General features: G+C 52.5%; 1 protein-coding gene across 6 annotated transcripts in view; it reads left to right on the forward strand.

Moving 5' to 3' along the window:
• LOC143033492 (calnexin-like) overlaps positions 1 to 27,345 on the forward strand; it is a 179,658-nt gene that overhangs the window by 54,063 nt on the left and 98,250 nt on the right. For all 6 annotated transcript variants that reach the window (XM_076198996.1, XM_076198994.1, XM_076198995.1 and 3 more), the window contains exons 3-4: positions 24,329 to 24,503; positions 25,166 to 25,359. In XM_076198996.1, the coding sequence (XP_076055111.1) occupies positions 24,329 to 24,503; positions 25,166 to 25,359 (369 nt within the window). The remainder of the gene's footprint in view (positions 1 to 24,328; positions 24,504 to 25,165; positions 25,360 to 27,345) is intronic.

Here is a 27,345-nt window from a genome sequence, read left to right on the forward strand (position 1 = left end):
CCCTTCCTTCTCCCTTCCTCTTCCCTTCCTTCTCCCTTCCTCTTCCCTTCCTTCTCCCTTCCTCTTCCCTTCCTCCTCCCTCCTCCCTTCCTCTTCCCTTTCCCCTTCCTCTTCCCTTCCCCCTTCCTACTCCCTTCCCCTTCCTCTTCCCTTCCCCCTTCCTACTCCCTTCCCCTTCCTCTTCCCTTCCCCCTTCTTTTTCACTTCCTTCTTTATCCCCTTCTTCCTCCCTTTCCCCCTTCCTCCCTTCCCCCTTCTTCCTCCCTTCCCCCTTCTTCCTCCCTTTCCCCCTTCCTCCCTTCCCCCTTCTTCCTCCCTTCCCCCTTCTTTCCTTCTCCCTTTCCCCCTTCTTTCCTTCTCCCTTTCCCCCTTCTTTCCTTCTCCCTTTCCCCCTTCTTTCCTTCTCCCTTTCCCCCTTCTTTCCTTCTCCCTTTCCCCCTTCTTTCCTTCTCCCTTTCCCCCTTCTTTCCTTCTCCCTTTCCCCCTTCTTTCCTTCTCCCTTTACCCCGTCCGCCTCCCTTTCCCCCTTCCTATTCCCTTTCCCCCTTCCTCCTCCCTTTCCCCTCTTCCTCCTCCCTTTCCCCTCTTCCTCCTCCCTTTCCCCTCTTCCTCCTCCCTTTCCCCTCTTCCTCCTCCCTTTCCCCTCCCCCCTTCCTCCTCCTTTTCCCCCTTCCTCCTCCCTTTCCCCCTTCCTCCTCCCTTTCCCCCTTCCTCCTCCCTTTCCCCCTTCCTCCTCCCTTTCCCCCTTCCTCCTCCCTTTCCCCCTTCCTCCTCCCTTTCCCCCTTCCTCCTCCCTTTCCCCCTTCCTCCTCCCTTTCCCCCTTCTCCCTTTCCCCCAACCTTCTCCCTTTCCCCCAACCTCCTCCCTTTCCACCAACCTCCCTTTCCCCCATCCTCCTCCCTTTCCCCCCCCCTCCCTTTCCCCCTACCTCCTCCCTTTCCCCCAACCTCCTCCCTTTCCCCCATCCTCCTCCCTTTCTCCCAACCTCCTCCCTTTCCCCCAACCTCCTCCCTTTCCCCCCTACCTCCTCCCTTTCCCCCCTACCTCCTCCCTTTCCCCCCTACCTCCTCCCTTTCCCCTCCCTTTCCCCTCCCTTCCTCCTCCCTTTCCCCTCCCTTCCTCCTCCCTTTCCCCTCCCTTCCTCCTCCCTTTCCCCTCCCTTCCTCCTCCCTTTCCCCTCCCTTCCTCCTCCCTTTCCCCTCCCTTCCTCCTCCCTTTCCCCCCTACCTACTCCCTTTCCCCCCTACCTCCTCCCTTTACCCCCTACCTCCTCCCTTTCCCCCCTACCTCCTCCCTTTCCCCCCTACCTCCTCCCTTTTCCCTCTACCCCATCCCTTTCCCCCTACCTCCTCCCTTTCCCCCCTACCTCCTCCTTTCACCTTCCCCCTACCTCCTCCTTTCACCTTCCCCCCTACCTCCTCCTTTCACCTTCCCCCCTACCTCCTCCTTTCACCTTCCCCCCTACCTCCTCCCTCCCCCTACCTCCTCCCTCCCCCTACCTCCTCCCTCCCCCTACCTCCTCCCTTTCCCCCCTACCTCCCTTTCCCCCCTCCCTCCTCCCTTTCCCTCCTACCTACCTTTCCCCCCCACCTCCTCCCTTTCCCCCCTACCTCCTCCCTTTCCCCCCTACCTCCTCCCTTTCCCCCCTACCTCCCTTTCCCCCCTACCTCCCTTTCCCCCTACCTCCTCCCTTCCCCCCTACCTCCTCCCTTCCCCCCTACCTCCCTTTCCCCCCCTACCTCCTCCCTTTCCCCCTACCTCCTCCCTTCCCCTCTCCTCCACCTCTTCCCCTCTCCTCCACCTCTTCCCCTCTCCTCCACCTCTTCCCCTTTCCTCCTCTTCCCCTTCCCTCCTCCTCTTCCCCTCTCCTCCTCTTCCCCTTTCCTCCTCTTCCCCTTCCCCTTTCCTCCTACTTCTCCCTTTCTTCTCCTTCCTCCTGCCTCCCCTTTTCATCCTCCACTCTCCATCCCTTTCCTCCTCTTCCTCTTCTCCCTCTTCCCCTTCCCTCCTCTTTTCCCTTAATTCTCTCTCCTCTCCTCCTTCCTTTCCTCCTTCCTCCTTCCCTCTTCCCTTCCCTCCTCTTCCCCTTTCCTCCTCTTCCCCTATCCTCCTCGTCCCCTTTCCTCCTCTTCCCCTTTCCTCCTCTTCCCCTTTCCTCCTCTTCCCCTTTCCTCCTCTTCCCCTTTCCTCCTCTTCCCCTTTCCCCCTCTTCCCCTTTCCTCCTCTTCCCCTCTCCTCCTCGACCCCTCTCCTCCTCTATCCCCTTTCCTCCTCTTCCCCTTTCCTCCTCTTCTTCCCCTTTCCTCCTCTTCTTCCCCTTTCCTCCTCTTCCCATTTCCTCCTCCCTTTCCCTTTCCTCCTCTTCCCATTTCCTCCTCCCTTTCCCTTTCCTCCTCCCTCCTCCCTTCCTCCTCTTCTCCCTTCCTCCTCTCTTTTCCCTTCCTCTCTTCTCCCTTCCTCCTCTCTTTTCCCTTCCTCTCTTTTCCCTCCTTTCTTCTCCCTTCCTCCTCTCTTTTCCCTCCTCTCTTCTCCCTCCTCTCTTCTCCCTCCTCTCTTCTCCCTTCCTCCTCTCTTCTCCCTTCCTCCTCTCTTCTCCCTTCCTCCTCTCTTCTCCCTCCTCTCTTCTCCCTTCCTCCTCTCTTCTCCCTTCCTCCTCTCTTCTCCCTTCCTCCTCTCTTCTTCCTCCTCTCTTCTCCCTTCCTCCTCTCTTCTCCCCTCCTCCTCTCTTCTCCCTTCCTCCTCTCTTCTCCCCTCCTCCTCTCTTCTTCCTTCTCCCTTCCACCTCTCTTCCTACATCCTCCCTTTTTCCTCTCTTCCTCCATCCTCCCTCTCCCCCTTCCTCCTCCTCCTCCTTCCTTCTTCCTTCCTCTTTCTCCTCCCTTCCCCCTTCCTCATCCCCCTTCCTCATCCCCCTTCCTCATCCCCCTTCCCCATTCCCTCCCTCTTCCTCCCCCTCCCTCTTCCTTCTCCCCTCCCTCTTCCTCCTTCCCTCCCTCTTCCTCCTTCCCTCCCTCTTCCTCCTTCCCTCCCTCTTCCTCCTCCCTCCCCCCTCCCCCCTTCCTCCTCCCTCCCCCTTCCTCCTCCCTCCCCCTTCCTCCTCCCTCCCCCTTCCTCCTCCCTCCCCCTTCCTCCTCCCTTCTCCCTTCCTCCTCCCTTACCCCTTCCTCCTCACTTACCCCTTCCTCCTCACTTACCCCTTAACTTCTCCCTTTCCCCTTTCCTTCTCCCTTTCTTACGTCCTACTCCCTTTCCCCTTCCTTTCCCACTTACTCCTCCCTTCTCCCTCTCCCCTCTCCCTCTCCCATCCTCTCACCTCCTCTCTCCCCCCCTCTCCCCTCCTCTCTCCCCGCTTCCTCTTCTCTCCCCCTTCCTCTTCTCTCCCCCTTCATCCTCTGTTCCCCTTCCTCCTCTCCCCCTTCATCCTCTGTTCCCCTTCCTCCTCTCCCCCTTCCTCCTCTCTCCCCCTTCCTCCTCCCTCCCCCTGCCTCCTCTCTCCCCCTGCCTCCTCTCTCTCCTTGCCTCCTCCCTCTCCTTGCCTCCTCCCTCTCCCCCTTCTCCCTCTCCCTCTTCCTCCCTCTCCCCCTTCCCCCTCCCTCTCCCCCTTCCCTCTCCCCCTTCCCCCTCCCTCTCCCCCTTCCCCCTCCCTCTCCCCCTTCCCCCTCCCTCTCCCCCTTCCTCCTCCCTCTCCCCCTTCCTCCTCCCTCTCCCCTTCCTCCTCCCTTTCCCCTTCCTCCTCCCTCTCCCCCTTCCTCCTCCCTCTCCCCCTTCCTCCTCCCTCTCCCCCTTCCTCCTCTCTCTCCCCCTTCCATCTCCCTCTCCCCCTTCCTTCTCCCTCCTCCTTCCTTCTCCCTCTCACCCTTCCTCCTCCCTCTTCCCTCTCCCCCTTCCTCCTTCCTCCTCCCTCTCCCCCTTCCTCCTCCCTCTCCCCCTTCCTCCCCCCTCTCCCCCTTCCTCCCTCCTCCCTCTCCCCCTTCCTCCCTCTCCCCCTTCCTCCCTCTCCCCCTTCCTCCTCCCTCTCCCCCTTCCTTCTCCCTCTCCCCCTTCCTTCTCCCTCTCCCCCTTCCTTCTCCCTCTCCCCCTTCCTTCTCCCTCTCCCCCTTCCTTCTCCCTCTCCCCCTTCCTTCTCCCTCTCCCCCTTCCTTCTCCCTCCCCCCTTCCTTCTCCCTCTCCCCCTTCCTTCTCCCTCTCCCCCTTCCTCCTCCCTCTCCCCCTTCCTCCTCCCTCTCCCCCTTCCTCCTCCCTCTCCCCCCTCCTCCTTCCTCCCCTTCCTCCCCTTCCTATTTCTCCCCCTTCCTCCTCCCTCTCCTTACCTTCTCCCTCTCCCCCTTCCTTCTCCCTCTCCCCCTTCCTCCCCCTTCCTTCTCTCTCTCCCCCTTCCTTCTCTCTCTCCCCCTTCCTTCTCTCTCTCCCCCTTCCTTCTCTCTCTCCCCCTTCCTTCTCCCTTCCCTTCCCCCTTCCTTCTCCCTTCCCTTCCCCCTTCCTTCTCCCTTCCCTTCCCCCTTCCTTCTCCCTTCCCTTCCCCCTTCCTTCTCCCTTCCCTTCCCCCTTCCTTCTCCCTTCCCTTCCCCCTTCCTTCTCCCTTCCCTTCCCCCTTCCTTCTCCCTTCCCTTCCCCCTTCCTTCTCCCTTCCCTTCCCCCTTCCTTCTCCCTTCCCTTCCCCCTTCCTTCTCCCTTCCCTTCCCCCTTCCTTCTCCCTTCCCTTCCCCCTTCCTTCTCCCTTCCCTTACCTTGCTTCTCCCTTCCCTTACCTTCCTTCTCCCTTCCCTTCTCCCCTTCCCGTCTCCTTCCCTTCCACCTTCCTTCTCCCTTCCTTCCCCTTCCTTCTCCCTTCCCTTCCCCCTTCCTTCTCCCGTTCCCTTCCCCCCTTCTCCCTTCCCTCTCCCTTCCCTTCCTTCTCCCTTCCCTTCCCCCGTCTTCTCCCTCCCCTTCCCCCTTCCCTCTTCTCCCTTCCCTTCCCCCTTCCTTCTCCCTTCCCTCCCCCTTCCCTCTCCCTTCCCTCCCCCTTCCCTCTCCCTTCCCTCCCCCTTCCCTCCCCTCTTCCCTTCCCCCTTCCTCCTTCCCTTCCCTCTTCCTCCTTCCCTTCCCCCTTCCGTCTCCCTTTCCCCCTTCCGTCTCCCTTCCCTTCCCCCTTCCTTCTCCCTTCCCTTCCCCCTTCCTTCTCCCTTCCCTTCCCCCTTCCTTCTCCCTTCCCTTCCTCCTTCCTTCCCCCTTCCTACTCCCCCCTTACTCCTCCCCTCCTCCCTTTCCCCCTACCTCCTCTCTTGCCCCTTCCTTCTCCCTTCCCCCCTTTCTCCTCCCTTCCCCCTTTCTCCTCCCTTCCCCCTTTCTCCTCCCTTCCCCCTTCCTCCTCCCTTCCCTCCTCCTCCTCTCTTCCCTCCTCCTCTCTTCCCTCCTCCTCCTCTCTTCCCTCCTCCTCCTCTCTTCCCTCTTCCTCCTCCCTTCCCTCTTCCTCCTCCCTTCCCTCTTCCTCCTCCCTTCCCCCTTAATTTCCCCTTTCTTCTCCCTTTCTTCCGTCCTACTCCCTTTCCCCTTTCTCCCTTTCCCACTTATTCCTCTCTTCTACCTCTCCCCCTCCTCTCTCCCCCCTTCATCCTCTGTCCCCCTTCCTCCTCTCCCCCCTTCTTCCTCTCCCCCCTTCTTCCTCTCCCCCCTTCTTCCTCTCCCCCCTTCTTCCTCTCCCCCTATCTTCCTCTCCTCCTTCCTCCTCTCCCCCTTCCTCCTCTCTCCCCCTTCCTCCTCTCTCCCCCTGCCTCCTCTCTCCCCCTGCCTCCTCTCTCCCCATTCCTCCTCCCTCTCCCCCTTCCTTCTCCCTCTCTCCCTTCCTCCTCCCTCTCCCCCTTCCTTCTCCCTCTCTCCCTTCCTCCTCCCTCTCCCCCTTCCTCCTCCCTCTCCCCCTTCCTCCCTCTCCCCCTTCCTCCCTCTCCCCCTTCCTCCCTCTCCCCCTTCCTCCTCCCTCTCCCCCTTCCTTCTCCCTCTCACCCTTCCTTCTCCCTCTCACCCTTCCTTCTCCCTCTCACCCTTCCTCCTTCCTGTCCCCCTTCCTCCTCCCTGTCCCCCTTCCTCCTCCCTGTCCCCCTTCCTCCTCCCTCTCCCCCTTCCTCCTCCCTCTCCCCCTTCCTCCTCCCCCTCCCCCTTCCTCCTCCCTCTCCCCCTTCCTCCTCCCTCTCCACCCTCCTCCTCCCTCTCCCCCTTCCTCCTCCTCCCTCTCCCCCTTCCTCCTCCCTCTCCCCCTTCCTCCTCCCTCTCCCCCTTCCTCCTCCCTCTCCCCCTTCCTCCTCCCTCTCCCCCTTCCTCCTCCCTCTCCCCCTTCCTCCTCCCTCTCCCCCTTCTCCCCCTTCTCCCCCTTCCTCCTCCCTCTCCTCCCCCTTCCTCCTCCCTCTCCTCCTTCCTCCTCCCTCTTCTCCTTCCTCCTCCCTCCCTCTCACCCTTCCTTCTCCCTCTCACCCTTCCTTCTCCCTCTCACCCTTCCTTCTCCCTCTCCCCCTTCCTTCTCCCTCTCCCCTTCCTTCTCCCTCTTCCTTCTCCCTCTCCCCCTTCCTTCTCCCTCTCCCCCTTCCTTCTCCCTCTCCCCCTTCCTCCTCCCTTCCTTCCTCCCCTTGCTCCTCCCTCTCCCCTTACCTTCACCCTCTCCCCCTTCCTTCTCCCTCTCCCCCTTTCTTCTCCCTCTCCCCCTTCCTCCTCCCTCTCCCCCTTCCTCCTCCCTTTCTCTCTCCCCCTTTCATCTCCCTCTCCCCCTTCCTTCTCCCTCTCCCCCTTCCTTCTTCCTCCCCTTCCCCCTTCCTACTCCCTTCCCCTTACTCCTCCCCTCCTCCCTTTCCCCCTACCTCCTCTCTTGCCCCTTCCTTCTCCCTTCCCCCTTTCTCCTCCCTTCCCCCTTTCTCCTCCCTTCCCCCTTTCTCCTCCCTTCCCCCTTTCTCCTCCCTTCCCCCTTTCTCCTCCCTTCCCCCTTTCTCTTCCCTTCCCCCTTCCTCTTCCCTTCCCCCTTCCTCCTCCCTTCCCCCTTCCTCCTCCCTTCCCTCCTCCTCCTCTCTTCCCTCTTCCTCCTCCCTTCCCTCCTCCTCCTCTCTTCCCTCTTCCTCCTCCCTTCCCCCTTCCTCCTCCCTTCCCCCTTAATTTCACCTTCCTTCTCCCTTCCCCCTCCCTTCCCCCTTAATTTCACCTTCCTTCTCCCTTCCCCCTCCCTTCCCCCTTAATTTCACCTTCCTTCTCCCTTCCCCCTTCCTCCCCTTCCCCCTTCTCCCTTTCCCCCTCCTCCCTTTCCCCCTACCTCCTCCCTCTCCCCCTACCTCCTCCCTTTCCCCCTACCTCCTCCCGTTCCCCTTTCCTCCTCCTCTTCCCCTTTCCTCCAGCCTTCTCTCTGCCTCCTCTCTTCTCCCTTCCTCCTCTCTTCCTCTCTTCCTCCTCTCTTCCTCTCTTCCTCCATCCTCCTCCCTCTCCCCCTCTTCCTCCATCCTCCTCCCTCTCCCCCTTCCTCCTCCTCCTCCTTCCTTTGCCCTTCTTCCTCCTCATCCTTCCTTTGCCCTTCTTCCTCCTCATCCTTCCTTTGCCCTTCTTCCTCCTCATCCTTCCTTTGCCCTTCTTCCTCCTCCTCCTTCCTTTGCCCTTCTTCCTCCTCCTTCCTTTGCCCTTCTTCCTCCTCCTTCCTTTGCCCTTCTTCCTCCTCCTTCCTTTGCCCTTCTTCCTCCTCCCTTCCCCCTCCCTCCTCCCTCCCTCCTCCCTCCCTCCTCCCTTCCCCCTCCCTCCCCCTCCCTCCCCCCTCCCTCCTCCCTTCCCCCTCCCTCCTCCCTTCCCCCTCCCTCCTCCCTTCCCCCTCCCTCCTCCCTTCCCCCTCCCTACTCCCTTCCCCCTTCCCCCTTCCTCATTCCCTCCCTCTTCCTTCACCCTTCACGCCCAGATTCTGCAGGATGATCTAAATAAATTGTTAACATGGTCGGTGGAATGGCAAATGAACTTCAATATCTCTAAGTGTAGCGTGTTAAACGTAGGGCTACACAACCCCAAAAATAGATACAACTTAGATAACACGTTTTTAGAAAGATCCGAGTGCGAGAGGGACTTGGGAGTTCTGGTGAGTCCGGACCTTAAAACCAGGAAGCAGTGCATTAGCGCCAGAAATAAAGCTAACAGGTCATTAGGCTTCATTGCTAGGACGGTAGCGAATAGAAGTGCAGAGGTAATTATTAATAAACTCTATCTAGCGATAGTTAGACCCATCCTTGACTATGCGGTACAGTTTTGGTCTCCGTCCTACAGAATGGACATTAATTCACTAGAATCAGTACAGAAGAATGACCAAAATGATACATGGACTCGGAAATTTGCCTTACGAAGAGAGGCTTAGGCACCTAAACTTATGCTCTCTGGAAAGACGCAGAGCGCGGGGTGATCTATAGAAGTGTTCAAGTGGATCAAAGGCTATAACAAGGGTGAAGCAAATAAGGTCATCATAATAAAACAGGGCAGGACTCGCAGTAATGGGTATAAACTGGACAAATTTAGATTTAAGTAGAAAATAGGCAAGAATTGGTTTACTAATAGGGTGGTCGATGAATGGAATAAACTTAGTAACCATGTAGTAAGCGCTGAAACTATCAGTTGTTTTAAAAAACGATTAGACAACTTTATGGATGGGGATGACATGTGGTGATGGATACGGAGCTGCCTAGTGTAGGCCTTATGGTCTCTTGCAGTCTCCTTTATTCTTATGTTCTTATGTTCACCCTTCCTCCTCCCTTCCCCCTTCCTCCTCCCTTCCCCCTTCCTCCTCCCTTCCCCCTTCCTCCTCCCTTTCCCCTCCCTCCTCCCTTCCCCCTCCCTCCTCCCTTCCCCCTCCCTCCTCCCTTCCCCCTCCCTCCTCCCTTCCCCCTCCCTCCTCCCTTCCCCCTCCCTCCTCCCTTCCCCCTCCCTCCTCCCTTCCCCCTCCCTCCTCCCTTTCTCCTCCCTCCTCCCTTTCTCCTCCCTCCTCCCTTTCTCCTCCCTCCTCCCTTTCTCCTCCCTCTTCCCCCTCCCTTCCTTCTTCCTCCTCCCTTCCTCCTCCCTCCTCCCTTCCCCCCTTCCCCCTCCCTCCTCCCTTTCCCCTCCCTCCTCCCTTTCCCCTCCCTCCTCCCTTTCCCCTCCCTCCTCCCTTTCCCCTCCCTCCTCCCTTCCCACTCCCTCCTCCCTTCCCACTCCCTCCTCCCTTTCCCCTCCCTCCTCCCTTCCCACTCCCTCCTCCCTTTCCCCTCCCTCCTCCCTTCCCACTCCCTCCTCCCTTACCCCTTCCTCCTCCCTTACCCCTTCCTCCTCCCATTTCCCCTTTCCCCCTTTCCTCCTCCCATTTCCCCTTTCCTCCTCCCTTACCCCTTCCTCCTCCCATTTCCCCTTCCTCCTCCCATTTCCCCTTTCCTCCCGTTCCCCTTTCCTCCTCCTCCCGTTCCCCTTTCCTCCCGTTCCCCTTTCCTCATCCTCTTCCCCTTTCCTCCTGCTTCCCCTTTCCTCCATCCTTCTCCCTGCCTCCTCTCTTCTCCCTGCCTCCTCTCTTCTCCCTTCCTCCTCTCTTCCTCCATCCTCCTCCCTCCTCCTCCATCCTCCTCCCTCCTCCTCCCTCTCCCCCTTCCTCCTCCTCCTTCCTTCGCCCTTCTTCCTCCTACCTTCCCCCTCCCTCCTCCCTTCCCCCCTCCTCCCTTCCCCCCTCCTCCCTTCCCCCTTCCTCATTCCCTCCCTCTTCTTCCTCCCCTCCCTCTTCCTCCTGCCCCCTTCCTCCTCCCTTCCCCCCTTCCTCCTCCCTTTCCCATTCCTCCTCCCTTTCCCCTTCCTCCTCCCTTTCCCCTTCCTCCTCCCTTCCCCCTTCCTTTCCCCTTCCTCCTCCCTTCCCCCTTCCTCCTCCCTTCCCCCTTCCTCCTCCCTTCCCCCTTCCTCCTCCCTTACCCCCTTCCTCCTCCCTTTCCTCCTTCCTACTCCCTTTCACCTTCCTCCCTTTCCCATTTACTCCTCCCTTCCCCCCTCCCCCTTCCTCCTCCCTTCCCCCCTCCCCCTTCCTCCTCCCTTCCCCCCTCCCCCTTCCTCCTCTCTCCCCCTTCCTTCTCTCTCCTCCTTCCTTCTCTCTCCTCCTTTCTCCTCTCTCTCCCCTTTCTCATCTCCCCCCTTTCTCCTCTCCCCCCTTTCTCCTCTCCCCCCTTTCTCCTCTCTACCCCTTTCTCCTCTCTACCCCTTTCTCCTCTCCCCCTTCCTCCTCTCTCCCCCTTCCTTCTCCCTCTACCCCTTTCCTTCTCCCTCTACCCCTTTCCTTCTCCCTCTCCCCCTTTCCTTCTCCCTCTCCCCCTTTCCTTCTCCCTCTCCCCCTTCCTTCTCCCTGCCCCCTTCCTCCTCCCTTCCCCCTTCCTCCTCCCTTCCCCCTTCCTCCTCCCTTCCCCCTTCCTCCTCCCTTCCCCCTTCCTCCTCCCTTTCCCCTTCCTCCTTCCACCTCCCTTCCCCCTTCCACCTCCCTTCCCCCTTTCTCCTCCCTTCCCCCTTTCTCCTCCCTTCCCCCTTTCTCCTCCCTTCCCCCTTTCTCCTCCCTTCCCCCTTTCTCCTCCCTTCCCCCTTCCTCCTCCCTTCCCCCTTCCTCCTCCCTTCCCCCTTTCTCCTCCCTTCCCCCTTCCTCCTCCCTTCCCCCTTACAAAGGATTACAAAGGCTGAGCATACCAACAGGAGACCTTTTGGTCCATAACTAGGTCGGATGCAGAAACAAATAATAACTTAAAAAATAAATAGATAGAAATTATAATATGAATAATAATAAATCAAATAAATGCATAGGTATAGTTTAATAATAAACAGATCAATAGTAAATAATAATAAATTGACAGACAAATAATAATAAATGAAAATCAAGCAAATAATAATAAACAAATAATAACAAACATATAAAATAAATGGCAGTCATTACAGCGTCTTGCTTAAGTGTTTATCTAAATGAATCTTAAAGCTTTGAACTGAACTACATTGCACTGCCTCTGCAGGAAGTTTATTCCATTCATTAACTACATTGTTGGCAAAGTTGTTTCTATCCACTTCCAAATTAAATATATTTCCTCCTCCCTTCCTCCCTTCCCCCTTCGTCCTCCCTTCCTCCCTTCCCCCTTCGTCCTCCCTTCCTCCCTTCCCCCTTCGTCCTCCCTTCCTCCTCCCTTCCCCCTCCCTTCCTCCTCCCTTCCCCCTTCCTCCTCCCTTCCCCCTTCCTCCTCCCTTCCCCCTTCCTCCCCATTCCTCCTCCCTCTCCCCCTTCCTTATCACTCTCCTCCTCCCTTTCCTCTCTCCTCCTCCCTTTCCTCCTTCCTACTCCCTTTGTCCTTCCTCCCTTTCCCACTTACTCCCTTCCCCCTCCTCCTTCCTCCTCTCTCCCCCTTCCTTCTCTCTCCTCCTTTCTCCTCTCTCCCCCCTTTCTCCTCTCTCCCCCCTTTCTCCTCTCCCCCCCCTTTCTCCTCTCCCCCCTTTCTCCTCTCCCCCCTTTCTCCTCTCCCCCCTTTCTCCTCTCTCCCCCTTTCTCCTCTCCCCCCTTTCTCCTCTCTCCCCCCTTTCTCCTCTCCCCCCTTTCTCCTCTCCCCCCTTTCTCCTCTCCCCCCCCCTTTCTCCTCTCTCCCCACTTCCTCCTCTCCCCCCTTTCTCCTCTCCCCCCTTTCTCCTCTCCCCCCTTTCTCCTCTCCCCCCTTTCTCCTCTCCCCCCTTTCTCCTCTCCCCCTTTCTCCTCACTCCCCCTTCCTCCTCTCTCCCCTCTTCCTCATCTCTCCCCCCTTCCTCCTCTCTCCCCCCTTCCTCCTCTCTCCCCCCTTCCTCCTCTCTCCCCCCTTCCTCCTCTCTCCCCCCTTCCTCCTCTCTCCCCCCTTCCTCCTCTCTCCCCCCTTCCTCCTCTCTCCCCCTCCTTCCTCCTCTCTCCCCCTCCTTCCTCCTCTCTCCCCCTCCCTCCTCTCTCCCCCTCCTTCCTCCTCTCTCCCCCTTCCTCCTCTCTCCCCCTTCCTCCTCTCTCCCCCCTTCCTCCTCTCTCCCCCTTCCTCCTCTCTCCCCTCTTCCTCCTCTCTCCCCTCTTCCTCCTCTCTCCCCTCTTCCTCCTCTCTCCCCTCTTCCTCCTCTCTCCCCTCTTCCTCCTCTCTCCCCTCTTCCTCCTCTCTCCCCTCTTCCTCCTCTCTCCCCTCTTCCTCCTCTCTCCCCTCTTCCTCCTCTCTCCCCTCTTCCTCCTCTCTCCCCTCTTCCTCCACTCTCCCCTCTTCCTCCTCTCTCCCCCTTCCTCCTCTCTCCCCCTTCCTCCTCCCTCCCCCTTCCTCCTCTCTCCCCTTCCTCCTCCCTCTCCCCCTTCCTTCTCCTCCTCCCTTTTCCTTCTCCTTCTCCCTCTCCCCCTTTCCTTCTCCCTCTCCCCCTTTCCTTCTCCCTCTCCCCCTTTCTCCCTACCCCCTTCCTCCTCCCTACCCCCTTCCTCCTCCCTACCCCCTTCCTCCTCCCTACCCCCTTCCTCCTCCCTTCCCCCTTCCTCCTCCCTTCCCCCTTCCTTCTCACTCTCCCCCTTCCTCCTCCCCCTTCTTTCTCACTCTCCCCCTTCCTCCTCCCTTCCCTCTTTGCTCCATTTCCCCCTTCCTTCTCCCTCCCCCTTCCTTCTCCCTCCCCCTTCCTTCTCCCTCCCCCCTTCCTTCTCCCTCCCCCGTCCTTCTCCCTCCCCCTTCCTTCTCCCTCCCCCCTTCCTTCTCCCTCCCCCCTTCCTTCTCCCTCCCCCCTTCCTTCTCCCTCCCCCCTTCCTTCTCCCTCCCCCCTTCCTTCTCCCTCCCCCCTTCCTTCTCCCTCCCCCCTTCCTTCTCCCTCCCCCCCTTCCTTCTCCCTCCCCCTCCCTTCTCCCTCCCCCTCCCTTTCTTCTCCCCCTTACCCCCCTCCCTCCCTCTCCCTCTCCCCCTTCCCCTCCTCCTCTCCCCCCTCCCTATCCCCCCTTCCCCCTCCCTCTCCCCCTCCCCCCTCCCTCTCCCCCTTCCTCCTCCCTTCCTCCCCCTTCCCCCCCCTTCCCCCCTTTCCCCTTCCTCCTCCCTTCCCCCTTTCCCCCTTCCTCCTCCCTTCCCCCTTTCCCCTTCCTCCTCGCTTCCCCCTTTCCCCCTTTCCCCCCTTCCTTCCCTCTTCCTCCTCCCTCCTCCCTTCCCCCTTCTTCCTCCCTTCTCTCACTCCCTCCTCCCTTCCCACTCTGCTCCATTACCCCCTTCCTTCTCCCTCCCCCTTCCTTCTCCCTCCCCCTTCCTTCTCCCTCCCCCCTTCCTTCTCCCTCCCCCCTTCCTTCTCCCTCCCCCCTTCCTTCTCCCTCCCCCCTTCCTTCTCCCTCCCCCCTTCCTTCTCCCTCCCCCCTTCCTTCTCCCTCTCCCCCTTCCCCCTCCCTCTCCCCCTTCCCCCTCCCTCTCCCCCTTCCCCCTCCCTCTCCCCCTTCCTCCTCCCTTCCCCCTTTCCCCCTTCCTCCTCCCTTCCCCCTTTCCCCTTCCTCCTCGCTTCCCCCTTTCCCCTTCCTCCCTTCCCCCTTTCCCCTTCCTCCTCGATTCCCCCTTTCCCCCTTTCCCCCCTTCCTTCCCTCTTCCTCCTCCCTCCTCCCTTCCCCCTTCTTCCTCCCTTCTCCCTTCCTCCTCCCTTCCCTCTTCCTCCTCCCTTCCCTCTTCCTTTTCCCTTCCCCCTTCCTCATCCCTTCCCCCTTCCTCCATTTCCCTTTCCTTTCCCCCCTTCTCATCCCCCCTTTTCCCTTTCCCCTTTCCTCCCTTCCCCCTTTCCTCCCTTCCTCCCTTTCCCCCTCTTCCCTTTCCCCTTTCCTCCCTCCCTTTCCCCCTCTTCCCTTTCCCCTTTCCTCCCTCCCTTTCCCCTTCCCCTTTCCTCCCTCCCTTTCCCCTTCCTTTTCCCCCTTTCCCCTTCCTCCCTTTCCCCCTCCTCCGTTTCCCCTTTCCTCCCCCCTTCCTCCCTTCCCCCTTCCTCCCTTCCCCCTTCCTCCCTTTCCCCCTCCCTTTCCCCTTTCCTCCCTTCCTCCCTTCCCCCTTCCTCCCTTTCCCCCTTCCTCCCTTTCCCCCTTCCTCCCTTTCCCCCGTCTTCCCTTTCCCCCGTCCTCCCTTTCCCCCGTCCTCCCTTTCCCCCGTCCTCCTCCATTCCCCTTCCTCCTCCCTTCCCCTTCCTCTTCCCTTCCCCTTCCTCTTCCCTTTCCTCTTCCCTTCCCCCTTCCTCCCTTCCCCTTCCTCCTCCCTTCCCCTTCCTCCTCCCTTCCCCTTCCTCCTCCCTTCCCCTTCCTCCTTTCCCCTTCCTCCTTTCCCCTTCCTCCTCCCTTCCCCCTTCCGCCTCCCTTCCCTTTCCTCCATTTCCCCCTTCCTCCATTTCCCCCTTCCTCCTCCCTTTCCCCTTCCTCCTCCCTTTCCCCTTCCTCCTTTTCCCCCTTCGTTCTCCCTTCCCTTTCCCCCTTCGTTCTCCCTGCCCCCTTCCTCCCTTTCCCCCTTCCTTCATTTCCCCCTTCCTCCCTTTCCCCCTTTTCCCTTCCTCCTTCCTCCATTTCCCCCTTCCATTTCCCCATCCCTCCTCCATTTCCCCTTCCTCCATTTCCCCTTTCCTCCTCCATTTCCCTTCCTCCATTTTCCCTTTCCTCCATTCCCCCCTTCCTATTCCATTTCTCCCTTTCCCCTTCCTATTCCATTTCTCCCTTTCCCCTTCCTATTCCATTTCTCCCTTTCCCCTTCCTATTCCATTTCTCCCTTTCCCCTTCCTCCTCCCTTCCCCTTCCTCCTCCCTTCCCCTTCCTCCTCCCTTCCCCTTCCTCCTCCTTTCCCCCTTCCTCCTCCTTTCCCCCTTCCTCCTCCCTTCCCCCTTCCTCCTCCCTTCCCCCTTCCTCCTCCTTTCCCCCTTCCTCCTCCTTTCCCCCTTCCTCCTCCCTTCCCCCTTCCTCCTCCCTTCCCCCTTCCTCCTCCTTTCCCCCTTCCTCCTCCCTTCCCCCTTCCTCCTCCCTTCCCCCTTCCTCCTCCCTTCCCCCTTCCTCCTCCCTTCCCCTTCCTCCTCCCTTCCCCCTTCCTTCTCCCTTCCCCCTTCCTCCTCCCTTCCCCCTTCCTCCTCCCTTCCCCCATATTCCTCAATTTCCCCCTTCCTCCTCCCTTTCCCTTTCCTTTCACCCTTCCTTCCCCCTTCCTTCCCCCTTCCTCCATTTCCCTCTTCATCCTCCATTTCCCCCTTCATTCTCCATTTCCCCCTTCATTCTCCATTTCCCCTTCCTCCATTTCCCCTTTCCTCCTCCATTTCTCCCTTCCTCCTCCCTTTCCCCTTCCTCGTCCCTTTCCCCCTTCCTTTTCCCTTCCCCCTTCCTTTTCCCTTCCCCCTTCCTTTTCCCTTCCCCCTTCCTTTTCCCTTCCCCCTTCTTTCCTTTTCTCCTTCATCCTCCCTTCCCACTTCCTCTTTCCTTTCCCCCTTCTTCCTCCCTTTCCTCTTTCCTCTTTCCTTTCCCCCTTCCTCCCTTCCCCCCTTCTTCCTTCCTCCCTTCCCCCCTTCTTCCTTCCTCCCTTCCCCCCTTCTTCCTTCCTCCCTTCCCCCCTTCTTCCTTCCTCCCTTCCCCCCTTCTTCCTTCCTCCCTTCCCCCCTTCTTCCTTCCTCCCTTCCCCCCTTCCCCCTTCTTCCTTCCTCCCTTCCCCCCTTCTTCCTTCCTCCCTTCCCCCCTTCTTCCTTCCTCTCTTCCCCCCTTCTTCCTTCCTCCCTTCCCCCCTTCTTCCTCCCTCCTCCCTTCCCCCCTTCTTCCTCTCTCCTCCCTTCCCCTTCCTCCTCCCTTCCCCCTTCCTCCTCCCTTCCCCCTTCCTCCTCCCTTCCTCCTCCCTTCCCCCTTCCTCCTCCCTTCCCCCTTCCTCCTCCCTTCCCCCTTCCTCCTTCCCCATTCCTCCTCCCTTCCCCCCTACTTCTACCGTCCCCCTTCCTCCTCCCTTCCCTCTTCCTCCTCCCTTCCCTCTTCCTCCTCCCTTCCCTCTTCCTCCTCCCTTCCCTCTTCCTCCTCCCTTCCCTCTTCCTCCTCCCTTTCCTCTTCCTCCTCCCTTCCCCCTTCCTCCTCCCTTCCCCCTTCCTCCTCCCTTCCTCCTCCCTTCCCCCTTCCTCCTCCCTTCCCCCTTCCTCCTCCCTTCCCCCTTCCTCTTCCCTTCCCCCTTCCTCTTCCCTTCCCCCTTCCTCTTCCCTTCCCCCTTCCTCCTCCATTTCCCCCTTCGTCCTCCCTTCCTTCCTCCCTTTCCCCCGTTCCTCCCTTTTCCCTTTCCTCCCTTTTCCCTTTCCTCCTCCCTCTCCCCATTCCTCCTCCCCCTTCCTCCTAACTCTCCCCTACCTTCTCCCTCTCAACCTTCCTTCTCCCTCTCCCCCTTCCTTCTCCCTCTCCCCCTTCCTTCTCCCTCTCCCCCTTCCTTCTCCCCCTTCCTTCTCCCTCTCCCCCTTCCTTCTCCCTCTCCCCCTTCCTCCTCCCTTCCCCATCCTCCTCCCTTCCCCATCCTCCTCCCTTCCCCCTTCCTCCTCCCCTCCTCCCTTTCCCCCTACCTCCCTTCCCCTTTCCTTCTCCCTGCCCTCTTCCTCCTCCCTTCCCTCTTCCTCCTCCCTTCCCTCTTCCTCCTCCCTTCCCTCTTCCTCCCCCCTTCCCCCTTCCTCCTCCCTTCCCCCTTTCTCCTCCCTTCCCCTTCCTCCTCCTCCTCCTCCCTTCCCTCCTCCTCCCTTCCCTCCTCCTCCTCCCTTCCCTCCTCCTCCTCCCTTCCCTCCTCCTCCCTTCCCTCCTCCTTCTCTCTCCCCTCCTCCTCCTCTCTTCCCTCCTCATCTCTTCCCTCTTCCCCCTCACTTCCCCCTTCCTCCTCCCTTTCCCCCTACCTCCTCCCTTCCCCCTTCCTCCTCCCCTCCTTCTTCCTCTCGTTCCCCCTACCTCCTCCGTTCCCCCTTTCCTCCTCCGTTCACTTCCCTATCTTCTTCACTCCACTTCTTCCCTTACCCGTGTCCACTCCACTTGAATTCTTTCTTCCCTTTTCCTGCCTCCTCCACTCATCCTCCCTTTCCCATCTCCATTCCACTTCCCGTTCCCGCCTCCATTCCACTTCTCTTTCCCACCTCCTCCACTCAATTTCCCCTTTCCCACCCCTCCACTCCACTTCTTTCCCCTCTTCATCCACTCCACTCCCCTTTTCCACCCCTCCACTCCCCTTTTCCACCCCCTCCATTCCGCTTTCCTTTCCCACCCCCTCCATTCCGCTTTCCTTTCCCACCCCCTCCATTCCGCTTTCCTTTCCCACCCCCTCCATTCCGCTTTCCTTTCCCACCCCCTCCACTCCGCATCCCTTTTCCACCCTCTCCACTCCGCTTCCCTTTTCGACCCCCTCCACTCCGCTCCCTTTCCCCACCCCCTCCATTTCACTTCCCTTTTCCTTCCCTCCACTCCACTTCCCTTTTCCTTCCACTCCACTTCCCTTTTCCTTCCCTCCACTCCACTTCCCTTTTCCTTCCCTCCACCCCACTTCCCTTTTCCTTCCCTCCATTCCACTTCCCTTTTCCTTCCCTCCACTCCACTTCCCTTTTCCTTCCCTCCACTCCACTTCCCTTTTCCTTCCCTCCACACCACTTCCCTTTTCCTTCCCTCCATTCCACTTCCCTTTTCCTTCCCTTCACTCCACTTCCCTTTTCCTTCCCTCCACCCCACTTCCCTTTCCCACCCCTCCACTCCCTTTCCCTTTCCCACCCTCTCCACTCCACTTTATATTTCCACTCTACGCCGCTTCCCTTTCTCACCCCTCCACTCCACATCCTTTTCCCACTCTCCACTCCACTTCCCATCTCCTCCACTCCACTTCCCTTCCCGCCTCCTCCACTCCACTCCCCTTCCCTATCCTGTCTTCGTCACTCCAGTAGCCTTCCCTAAAACGCCTCCTCCTCCACTCCACTCTCTTTGCCTATATAGTCTCCACTCCCCTTTCCTATCCCGTCTTTCATTCCATTCCACTTTACCGTTTCCTTCCCTTCCATTCCATTTTCTTGTCTCCCATTTCCCTTTTTCCCTCTCTCCGTCTCGTTTTCTCACATTTTTCCTATTCTTTCCTTCCCCTCCACGATCCCTCTCCTTGCCTTCACCTTTCCCGCCCTTGTTGCCCTTCTCCATGCAGTCTCCTCCTCCTCCTCCTCTACAAGTACGTCATTTCTCTACACTTTCCTTTAAGAGGCAGTTTCTTCTTCTTCTTCTTCTTCTTCTTCTTCTTCTTCTTCTTCTTCTTCTTCTTCTTCTTCTTCTTCTTCTTCTTCTTCTTCTTCTTCTTCTTCTTCTTCTTCTTCTTCTTCTTCTTCTTCTTCTTCTTCTTCTTCTTCTTCTTCTCCTCTTCCTCCTCCTCCTCCTCCTCCTCCTCCTCCTCCTCCTCCTCCTCCTCCTCCTCCTCCTCCCCCCTCCAAATATGTATCCACCAAGTATCTTAATACCTGATATATGCCCCAACACAGAATCATTGTCCGTACTCGGCTAGATTAATCATGCCTCACCAGACTTCATTAATCCAAAGTAGTTCTCGATATTGGCGCGGTAGTGGAAAGAATATAAATAGGTGAATTACCGGCGATGAAAATTATCCAGTACCATTCGCTCTTCATTTTAAATATATCGCCAATCAGTGTAACAAGGATTGCGTTGGTAATACCATACCCGACACGTAATTTGGAATTCTGTCCACTACCACTGACCATTGTTCCCCACTTAACGTCCAAAGATGAGTTATGTGCTATTCATCACACAGCCCCCTACATAAGATACTCATAGTAGCCACAAAACCGTCAACGTTCAAGATTTCTCAGCCAACATTTGCTCCATTTAGGGATGATTTCGTAAAAGTAAGCAAAACTGTTTTTCTTTTTTTACACGTGCCCTGTGAGACACTTCTTGTTAGTCAATTCCCACGCTTTTAGGAAACTTTTGAATCGTTATCGAAAAATTGAAGGCTGCCATGAGGAGTCTCTAGCAAGGAAAACTTCAGTAAGGTGTAGAGGCGCATGTCATTTGTCAAACCAGGTTCTGGCTTCTCTGGATCCAGCCCATCCCTGTGAAGGGCACGCACTTGCGGGTCTTTGCGATCCTTTTAACTATCCGGGAAGTGTGCTTCCTGTACGGCTGCACCACAAGGGTGGTGGTGGTGGTGATTACTGTGACGTAACACGAATCACATGCTCAATTTTTGTGCGCGCGCAAGGATGGCGAAATCTCGGGATTATACATTGGGTAATGAGATGGCTCTTGTCGGTGCATTTTTGTCGGATAGCCAAAAGGTGGTAGTAATAGTGAAGGTGGTGATAATGGTAAGTGTGGTGGTGGTAATGGTGTAGGTGGTGGCGGTAATGATAAGGGTGTATGGTGGCGGTGGTGGTAATGGTGAAGGTAGTGGTAGTGCTAATGGTGATAGTGGTGAAGGTGGTGGTGATTGGTGAAAGTGGTGGCGGCGGTGGTGGTGGTAGTGGTGAAGATGGTGGGGGTAGGAGTGAAGTTGGTGGTGGTAGTAGTGGTGAAGGTGGTGGTAATGGTGGAGGAGGATGTGAAGATTATGGTTGGTGTGACTTGGTAATCTGGGATATTTTACAGTGCACATAGAATAACAATGGTATCCCTTTGAATTAAATGTTTAAAGAAGGAAGGTTGAAATATTTTACTGTGCATACTCCCTTGCACAAGATATATGAAATGTTAGATGTTTGAGAAGGTTCACTGTCTGGTCAATAGGAAGATGAAATAATCTTTAATGAGAAAATGAAGCAGCAGGAAAGAGAAGAACACATCTGATTGGTGGTGGAGTGGTGAAAGTGGTGTTGGTAGTCTCTCTCTCTCTCTCTCTCTCTCTCTCTCTCTCTCTCTCTGCCATAAGTGCTAGCTGGCAGGAAGATGCCTTTACTTGTTTGAAGGTTTGCATAGTTATGGAAAACTACTCAAATGTGACTGATCAGATTAGTCAGTATGAAGGGGATGGCTCACATTCGGTGAAAGTGAGTCAAACCATAGCAAATGAAGTAATCAGTAAATTTTAAAGTTAGAAGTTTTAAAAACATTTGGATCAGGATAGATGAAGCTAAAAATGAATGCTGAAAGACATTAATTTAAAAGAAGTCAAGGACAAAAATTAAGAAAAATTGTCATTTTTATGGAGAAACCTCAGGGTGAAGAAATTGTTTTGAGAATGATGTGAGCATGATAACATAGGAAACACCACAAGAAAACTAAAGTAGCCCATGCAAATGTAGATGATTATTATCAGCCATGTTGGAGATAAAGGATTACTTAATGATGAGTATGGTGTTTAATAGAGACCAAGCTCCCAAGCAAAGAGCTGGCAGAATAGAATCAGGGAATAAAGCTGGATATTAAAAAAATGTCTGACACAACTCTGGAAAAGATAAGTCTTTTTAGAAGACTTCACTTGCAGTGAGGTCAATTGGGAGGAGTGGAAGCACATGGTAAAGCATATTACAGAGGGGACCTTGTTAGATATAGCAATAATGGAGAGTAAAGGATGTTACTGAAGTAAGAGGGACAACATTCCCATTAGGTCAACTTGCTAATTACCAAAGAACTAGTCACCATTAACTCTTTAAAATGCATTTGCCCTGTAGGAAAAAGTGGCCATGTAACTATTTAATTTCATTAGACAGATGGGCAAAATAAAGCCAAGGAATGAATTGCACAGACAAGGTGGACTTAATTTTGGGAAGGCACATTTCAGGCTTGAAGAAATTCTTTTGAGAAACAGACTAGGAAATGTGAAATACTTTTTTACATTAAGAGAAGGAAGCAGAAGCAAGACTGGTGTGAGATAGTTAAAAGAAAAAGACCAGGGATGTGGCTTGGGGAAAATGGAGAAAGAGAAGAAGCAGTAGAACAAAGAAGATTAGAAACAAGCTAGAAATGGCTATACAAGAATGTGTAGGGAGGAGGGAAGAAATTTTGAAAAGGATATACATAAATGTTCAGATGAAACAGAACTGCTTATCATTGGTGTTGAGACAGGGAAGGAATCACCAAGCTAATAGTGATTGATTAGATTTTTGAGGTGGCTTCAGCTTGGGCAGAAATAATACAAGTTTCTAATAAGAGTTAAAAAAAAAATGGAGGAAGGTGAGGCGAAGAATAATTTGGGTTTTGAAATATAGAAGACGAAGTGCTTAATTTCTTGGGATCATTGTATGTGAGAAAAAATTTAAGACCTGATGGGATCTCAAACTGGATACCTACATATTACAGGGAACTAACTGGTGGACAAAATTCTTAGTCTTATTGTGTATTTATTAAAAAGTATAACAAAACAGGATAAGAAAAGTGCTGACATGGTATCAGTTCATAAATGTGGGAGTAAGGATACACCATCAAACTCAGGACTTCAACAACCCTCAGATATAGGCCCCACAGAAAAAACCCTCCCATGCCTGATAAGAACCACACCTGCTCAGGACACCATCCAGCAGTAAAACAGCACCTATACAGAATTGGCTTGGCCATAAATACAAATTGCCCCAGATGCAACGCCACACAGAGGACACAACATGTACTACAATGCCATACATTAACAATCCCTTGACAACACACTGTATCTTCCCTGAGTGAATTATGGTCCCACCTGGAGGCTGTTGCTATGTACCTGAAGGATGCTCATCTTTAGCAAGAGAGACCAGGGACAAAAGGCTGACAGACAGCATACTAAAAATTGTGAATGTTAATTGTAGTTTTGCTTGTCATGGTGTAATTAATTAACTATATGTTCCATTACTTGTATGAATGCTTTGGTAGTTAAGAGATGTCATCAATATTATTTCAAAATTACATTACTAGGTATTAGTACCCATGCATCATGACAATGGTCCTGTTTATCCTAGTGTATATAAAGTCTGGAATGTATGCCATTGTTTCTTCTAACTGTAAATATATACAAAAGAATGCAGAAACTATGGACACTGAATCAACAGACTTTGGTAACTGTGGACAAATTCTGGAGAATAAAGATTTCGACCAAAATATGAAAATTCCGCAGAAATGTGGTAACACTGAAAGCTTTCAGTGCTTCAGTTGATATAGTCTTTATCCCATGTTCATATATGCTCCAAGTACTACATTATTGAACGTTCTTTTAAATAATATATTAATAATGTAACAATGTTCAGAGCATGGTTGTATGATTGTGTTTATTTGCGGTCACATTAGATACAGATAACTGTCCACAACTCCAATGATATTAATGGTTTTTATTTAATATTGGCATAAATTATTTGTGCCATAGTTTATAATTTCTGTAATTTTTAAAGCATTTAGATGCATCCATATTGAGATAAGATGTGAGACACTACTGACAATTCAACAATTCGATACGAGCTCAGAGATGCCGTGAACTGTCATGTAGCTCATGATGTTGGTCAAGTCAGCATATCCTGTGCATATAGGAAATCTTAATATCTTGATATTGGTGTAGCTAAATACTTTTTAACTTGCAGATATAATCAAATATGGTACAATATTATTATTATTTTATTTATTTATTTATTTATTTATTTATTCTTTCTTTTCTTTCTTTCTCCAGTAAGATTAAAATGTACTCATTTAAGGTGATGTATTCAGTCTAGTCCTGCATTTAAACATTCAAGATAGGTCCATCCTCAGATAATAATGACATGTTGGATGAATTGATAGAGCTCAAAAGTAAGTATAAAATAATGTACAAAGAAGTAGCTCTGCTAAGGAAAGCCAATGAGGAGAATGATAGGGAGATAGAGGACTTAAAAAAGGAATTAGATAAATTAAAGGGAGAAAATGAAAGGTTGAAAAGTGAAGATATAAATAGGAACGAGGCACTAAAAATGGAGTTAAAAGATAATATGCAGGCAGTGACTGAAAAGGGGGAAGAAAAAATCAAAGAAAATGACTTATAGGAAATAAAGAAACAGTGGAAAGAAGAACAGGAATGTCAAAAAGTATCCTTTAAAGAAATAGTGGAGCAACAGGTCAAGGAAACGGTGATCCAAGTGATCAAAGAGAAAGGCAACTAAGACACAGTTGATAATAAAAGATGCATTGTAATCTATGGCATTAAAGAGAAGCATGATGTTACTAGATATCAGAGGGAAAAGGAGGAGAAAGATATTGCTAAGGAAATTCTGAAAGAATTACTAGTGGAAGGACTGGGTTTAGATAGGGAAATAGGAGACTTTAGAATGGGTAGATATTCTAAAGAAAAACAATACAGGCCACTGAAATTAAAGCTTAGATCACAAACAATTACAGAGGAAGTACTATCCAGAACAACAAAATTAGCAAATAGTGAACAATACAAAAATATGTGTATAAAAAAAGAAATGAGTGAAGAAAAATAAAAAAAAACTTTGAAATGAAGCAAATGAAAAAAAAAACTTTTTTTTTTTTTTTTTTGAGAGAGAGAGAGAGAGAGAGTGTGTGGTGTATGAGGCTGAGAAATTTGTATATAAGGATAAAGGAAACAAAGCAGGCAGAAAAAGACAGGGAGAAAGGAAATTAGAAATAGCTTATACCAATACAGATGGAATACAATGAATCCTCATTATACGGTACATATGCGTTCCTGAAAACCTTACTGCAAATTGAAATTACCGTATACCAAACCCAAGTTTCGACCTATGGCAGACGTACCCTCTCCCTGCTCTTTCCTCTTCAAAATGCCTAATTTTTTACAGCTCCAAAACACAAGCGGATACCATATCTGTGAATTTTTCTTAACGTAAATAGAATCGAGGTAGTAATTACCAAATACTGTAACTGTGAATTTACCAGATAAAGAATTACCATATAAGGAGGACTCACTGTAATTTCAGGAATGAATTAATTAAATGATTATCTGGCCTTAGAAAAAACAGACATAATGGGAATAGTGGAAACTAAATTAAAGTGTACTCTACCACCCAACACTGTGGGACAAGGTTTATACAATTATTGGACAAAGAATAGAAGTGATAAATAGGGTGGTGGAGTATTAATTTTGACTAATAAAGATTTAAATGTAACAAAAATAACTGAAGGAGAAAATAATGTAGAATCGGTTACAATACAAGTTGAAAGCAAATATATGAAGAGTAGAAAATTTGTAGTAGTGTATGTGCCCCCCAAAACACAGTCCTGGCCAGAAAGTGATCATTTCAAAATATTAGAAGATGCAAAATACAAATTAACTAATATACTGAAGGACAGAGGATGTTTAAGAATATAGTTGAGATTGAGGAAAATTCAAAATATTGAAAAGTTTTCATAAAGCATTTATTTGGTAAGTGAAGGTAAATATGAGCTGAGGATATTGTATTAGGTAGAAATTAGTTTAACATGTTCTCTTCAATTTTCCTTACCAGGAGGAGGTTGTTGCTGAAGAGGAGGAGGAGGAAGATATTCCTTATGCAACTCCAAAAGCACCAGATGGCGCATACTTTGCCGAGACATTTGATGATCTGACAGCAGTTGAGGCTGCCTGGATAAAGTCAGAGGCAAAAAAGGATGATGTTGATGAAATTATTGCCAAGTATGATGGTAAGTTAATAAAGCATTATTGATGCATGAAATTTTCATTAGATAATTAGTTTACAATCAAGGAGAGCAAGATGAAAATTTGTAACTGTAGTATTGGATACCATGTTTAGGGACTTGAAAGTGGTGGTTCTGGTTGTTCGAGAGAATCCTCTCTCTTCCACCTGCCTTCATAATTTGTCATCACTCATTTTGGAAGTGTAGCCCCAAGAGCTAATCCTCCTGGACTGAGCCCAAGATATGTCAACTTCTATAGTTTATTCACATTTTCACACAAGGAAAGTTGGCAGCAGCTCTCCTCCTACTAAAAGCTAGTGACATGGGGACAGACCTACTCTAATACAATAGACTCTCATAGAAATTTTCTATACAGAGAATTGTGGGAAGGCCCCAAGACTATTGTCAGCTGCCTTGGAGCTGTGGGTTTCGAGTTGGTGAAATTTGAGGCAACAGTTTTCATTTACAGGTGGCTTGTAATTTGACAATTAACATTATACCAAATAGTCTAGTGATATATATGCTGTGGTTCACCTATTCTTGTTCAGTATTTGGTTATTAAAATTGTGTAGAATTTCTCCCCCATTTGCATGAGATTCTGAGTACCTAGGGCAGAGATGATGACCTTAGTTGCCTTCTCCACACTTTTATTGTCCCCATCATTTTAGGGGTTTGGAGTGTGGAGCCAGTAGAAAGAGATGCTTTAGCTGGAGACAGAGGTCTGGTGCTTAAATCAAAGGCTAAACATGCAGCCATTTCAGCAATGCTGAAGAAACCCTTCCATTTCATCAACAAGCCTCTTGTTGTGCAGTATGAAGTCAACCTTCAAAATGGACAAGACTGTGGAGGTGCTTACATAAAGGTTAGTAATTACCTTTCATCTTAAGGACTTGTTTATCTCCAATCAGGTTAATTCAGTGAAGTTAAGTAGGTTCTGTTGATTACTGTTGTTGAGGATAGAAAATGAAAATAACGAGTTTAGGGGGCAGAAATGTATCGCTGACAGCACAAAATCCCAAAATGGCACAATGATCGGTTGGCTTTGATTGTGCGTTCAAATCAAATGGCTACTGATGACACCTATTTGACTTGAAATAGTGGTTAAATGGCATGAGGTCCTTATCAATGTAAGATGGAGTAAAACATGCATGGTAAGGAGGGAAATAGTTGTGGAGATGAATTGGAGAAACCAGAGTCAATGATAAATATGTAAGCCTCCTGTTCAACAAATTATTAGTTTAATGAGGATGTAGTTCCTATGGCATGGCTTTGCCATCTGGGAGAGGATGGGAAACTGATGAAGAACTCTGCCTACCACTGCAATCTCTAAACCACCTGGATGCAAATGTAACACATCTGCCACATTTTCAAAAGGTGTGGTTCCAGCAGGCCAGTACGGATCTCTAGATTTGGCTTGGAAACTTCTCTTTATCACTTTCCACCAATCTCGTTTACTTCTGTTTTCACAGGAGGATATAAAAGAATTACACAGAAAGAGCATGTAGACAGTTGATCCTTTGGTCCATAACTAGTTTGGATGTAAAAAAAAAGAAAAAAGAATGAAATAGATAATTATAAATAATATAGATAACTACATACATTTACCAAAGGCTTTTTCCCCCTTACACGGGGGGTAGCCAAAAAGAAAAAGGCATAGAAACCACTCCCACCCATTTTATTTCCCATATATCCCACTCCCCTACACCCTCCTCCCTCCTATCTTGGCACCTCCTTGATGACGGGTCATCTTTGCATCCTGTCCACTGCCCTGGGTCAAAAGCATTGTCACAAGACACAGCACATCCACAGCAAGGCCTCTTCATAAATTCGGCAACCCCCCCCTCTCCGTCCCCTCATGCAGAAAAGGAGAAGACAGGAAGAAATCCCTTCGGGCTGCGTCAAATTTTTTCTCATACATACTTTCTCACCCCCAATCCCCCACCCACTCCCCCTCATGCATCACAGTCTCATCTATACACAACCCTTCTCCATTCACCCCTATCTTCTGTACTCTCCCGTCCTTCCTCTACAGACATTAATCTCTTTTGAAAAGCCCCTTTCACCCCATCCATCCATCTCCTAGGACGCCCCATCATATTCACTCCTTCCACCTCCGCCTTCCACACTTCTTTTACTAATCTTTCTTCACTCATTCTTTCCATGTGTCCAAAACATCCTAATACTCTTTCATCAACCCTATCTCCCAGCTCCCTTTCCACCCCTGTTCTCCTCCTCACTTCCTCATTTCTCACTCTAGCCTCATAACCCCTATCATACTTCTCAGACATTTCATCTCAAAAACATTCAAACTCCTTCTCTCTTCCTCTCTCATGTTCCATGTTTCTGCCCCGTACATTGCTGTTGGTACAATTACTCCTTCATATAACCTCTTAGCATCCATTCCCAGATGTCTATTTCTCATTACACTTTTTAATCCAACAGGGCATTTACTCGCTTCTCTCAATCTACATTCTACCTCCACCCCCACTCCTCCCTTTCCTGTCACATTTGCACCCAAGTATCTGAAACTATCCACTTCCTCCAGTTTCTCACCCTTAATGCTCACTTCCAGCCTACTGTCACTCTCTCCCCTTGTACATCTCATCACCTTACTTTTACCCACATTTATCTTCAGCTTCCTTCTTTCACACACCTTCTCAAACTTTGTCACTAACTTCCTCAATCCCTCCTCTGATCCTGCTACAAGCGCAGTGTCGTCAGCAAACAACAACTGGCTCACCTCCCACTTTTCTCCATTTTCTTTAATCATCTCCAACCCCTGACCCACTATCCTTGCTTACTACCTCTCGCACCACCCCATCCATGTAAAGATTAAACAGCCAGGGCG

This window comes from Oratosquilla oratoria, chromosome 15, assembly GCF_046742065.1.
Source record: "Oratosquilla oratoria isolate Oo_2021 chromosome 15, ASM4674206v1, whole genome shotgun sequence".
Lineage (NCBI taxonomy): Eukaryota > Metazoa > Arthropoda > Malacostraca > Stomatopoda > Squillidae > Oratosquilla > Oratosquilla oratoria.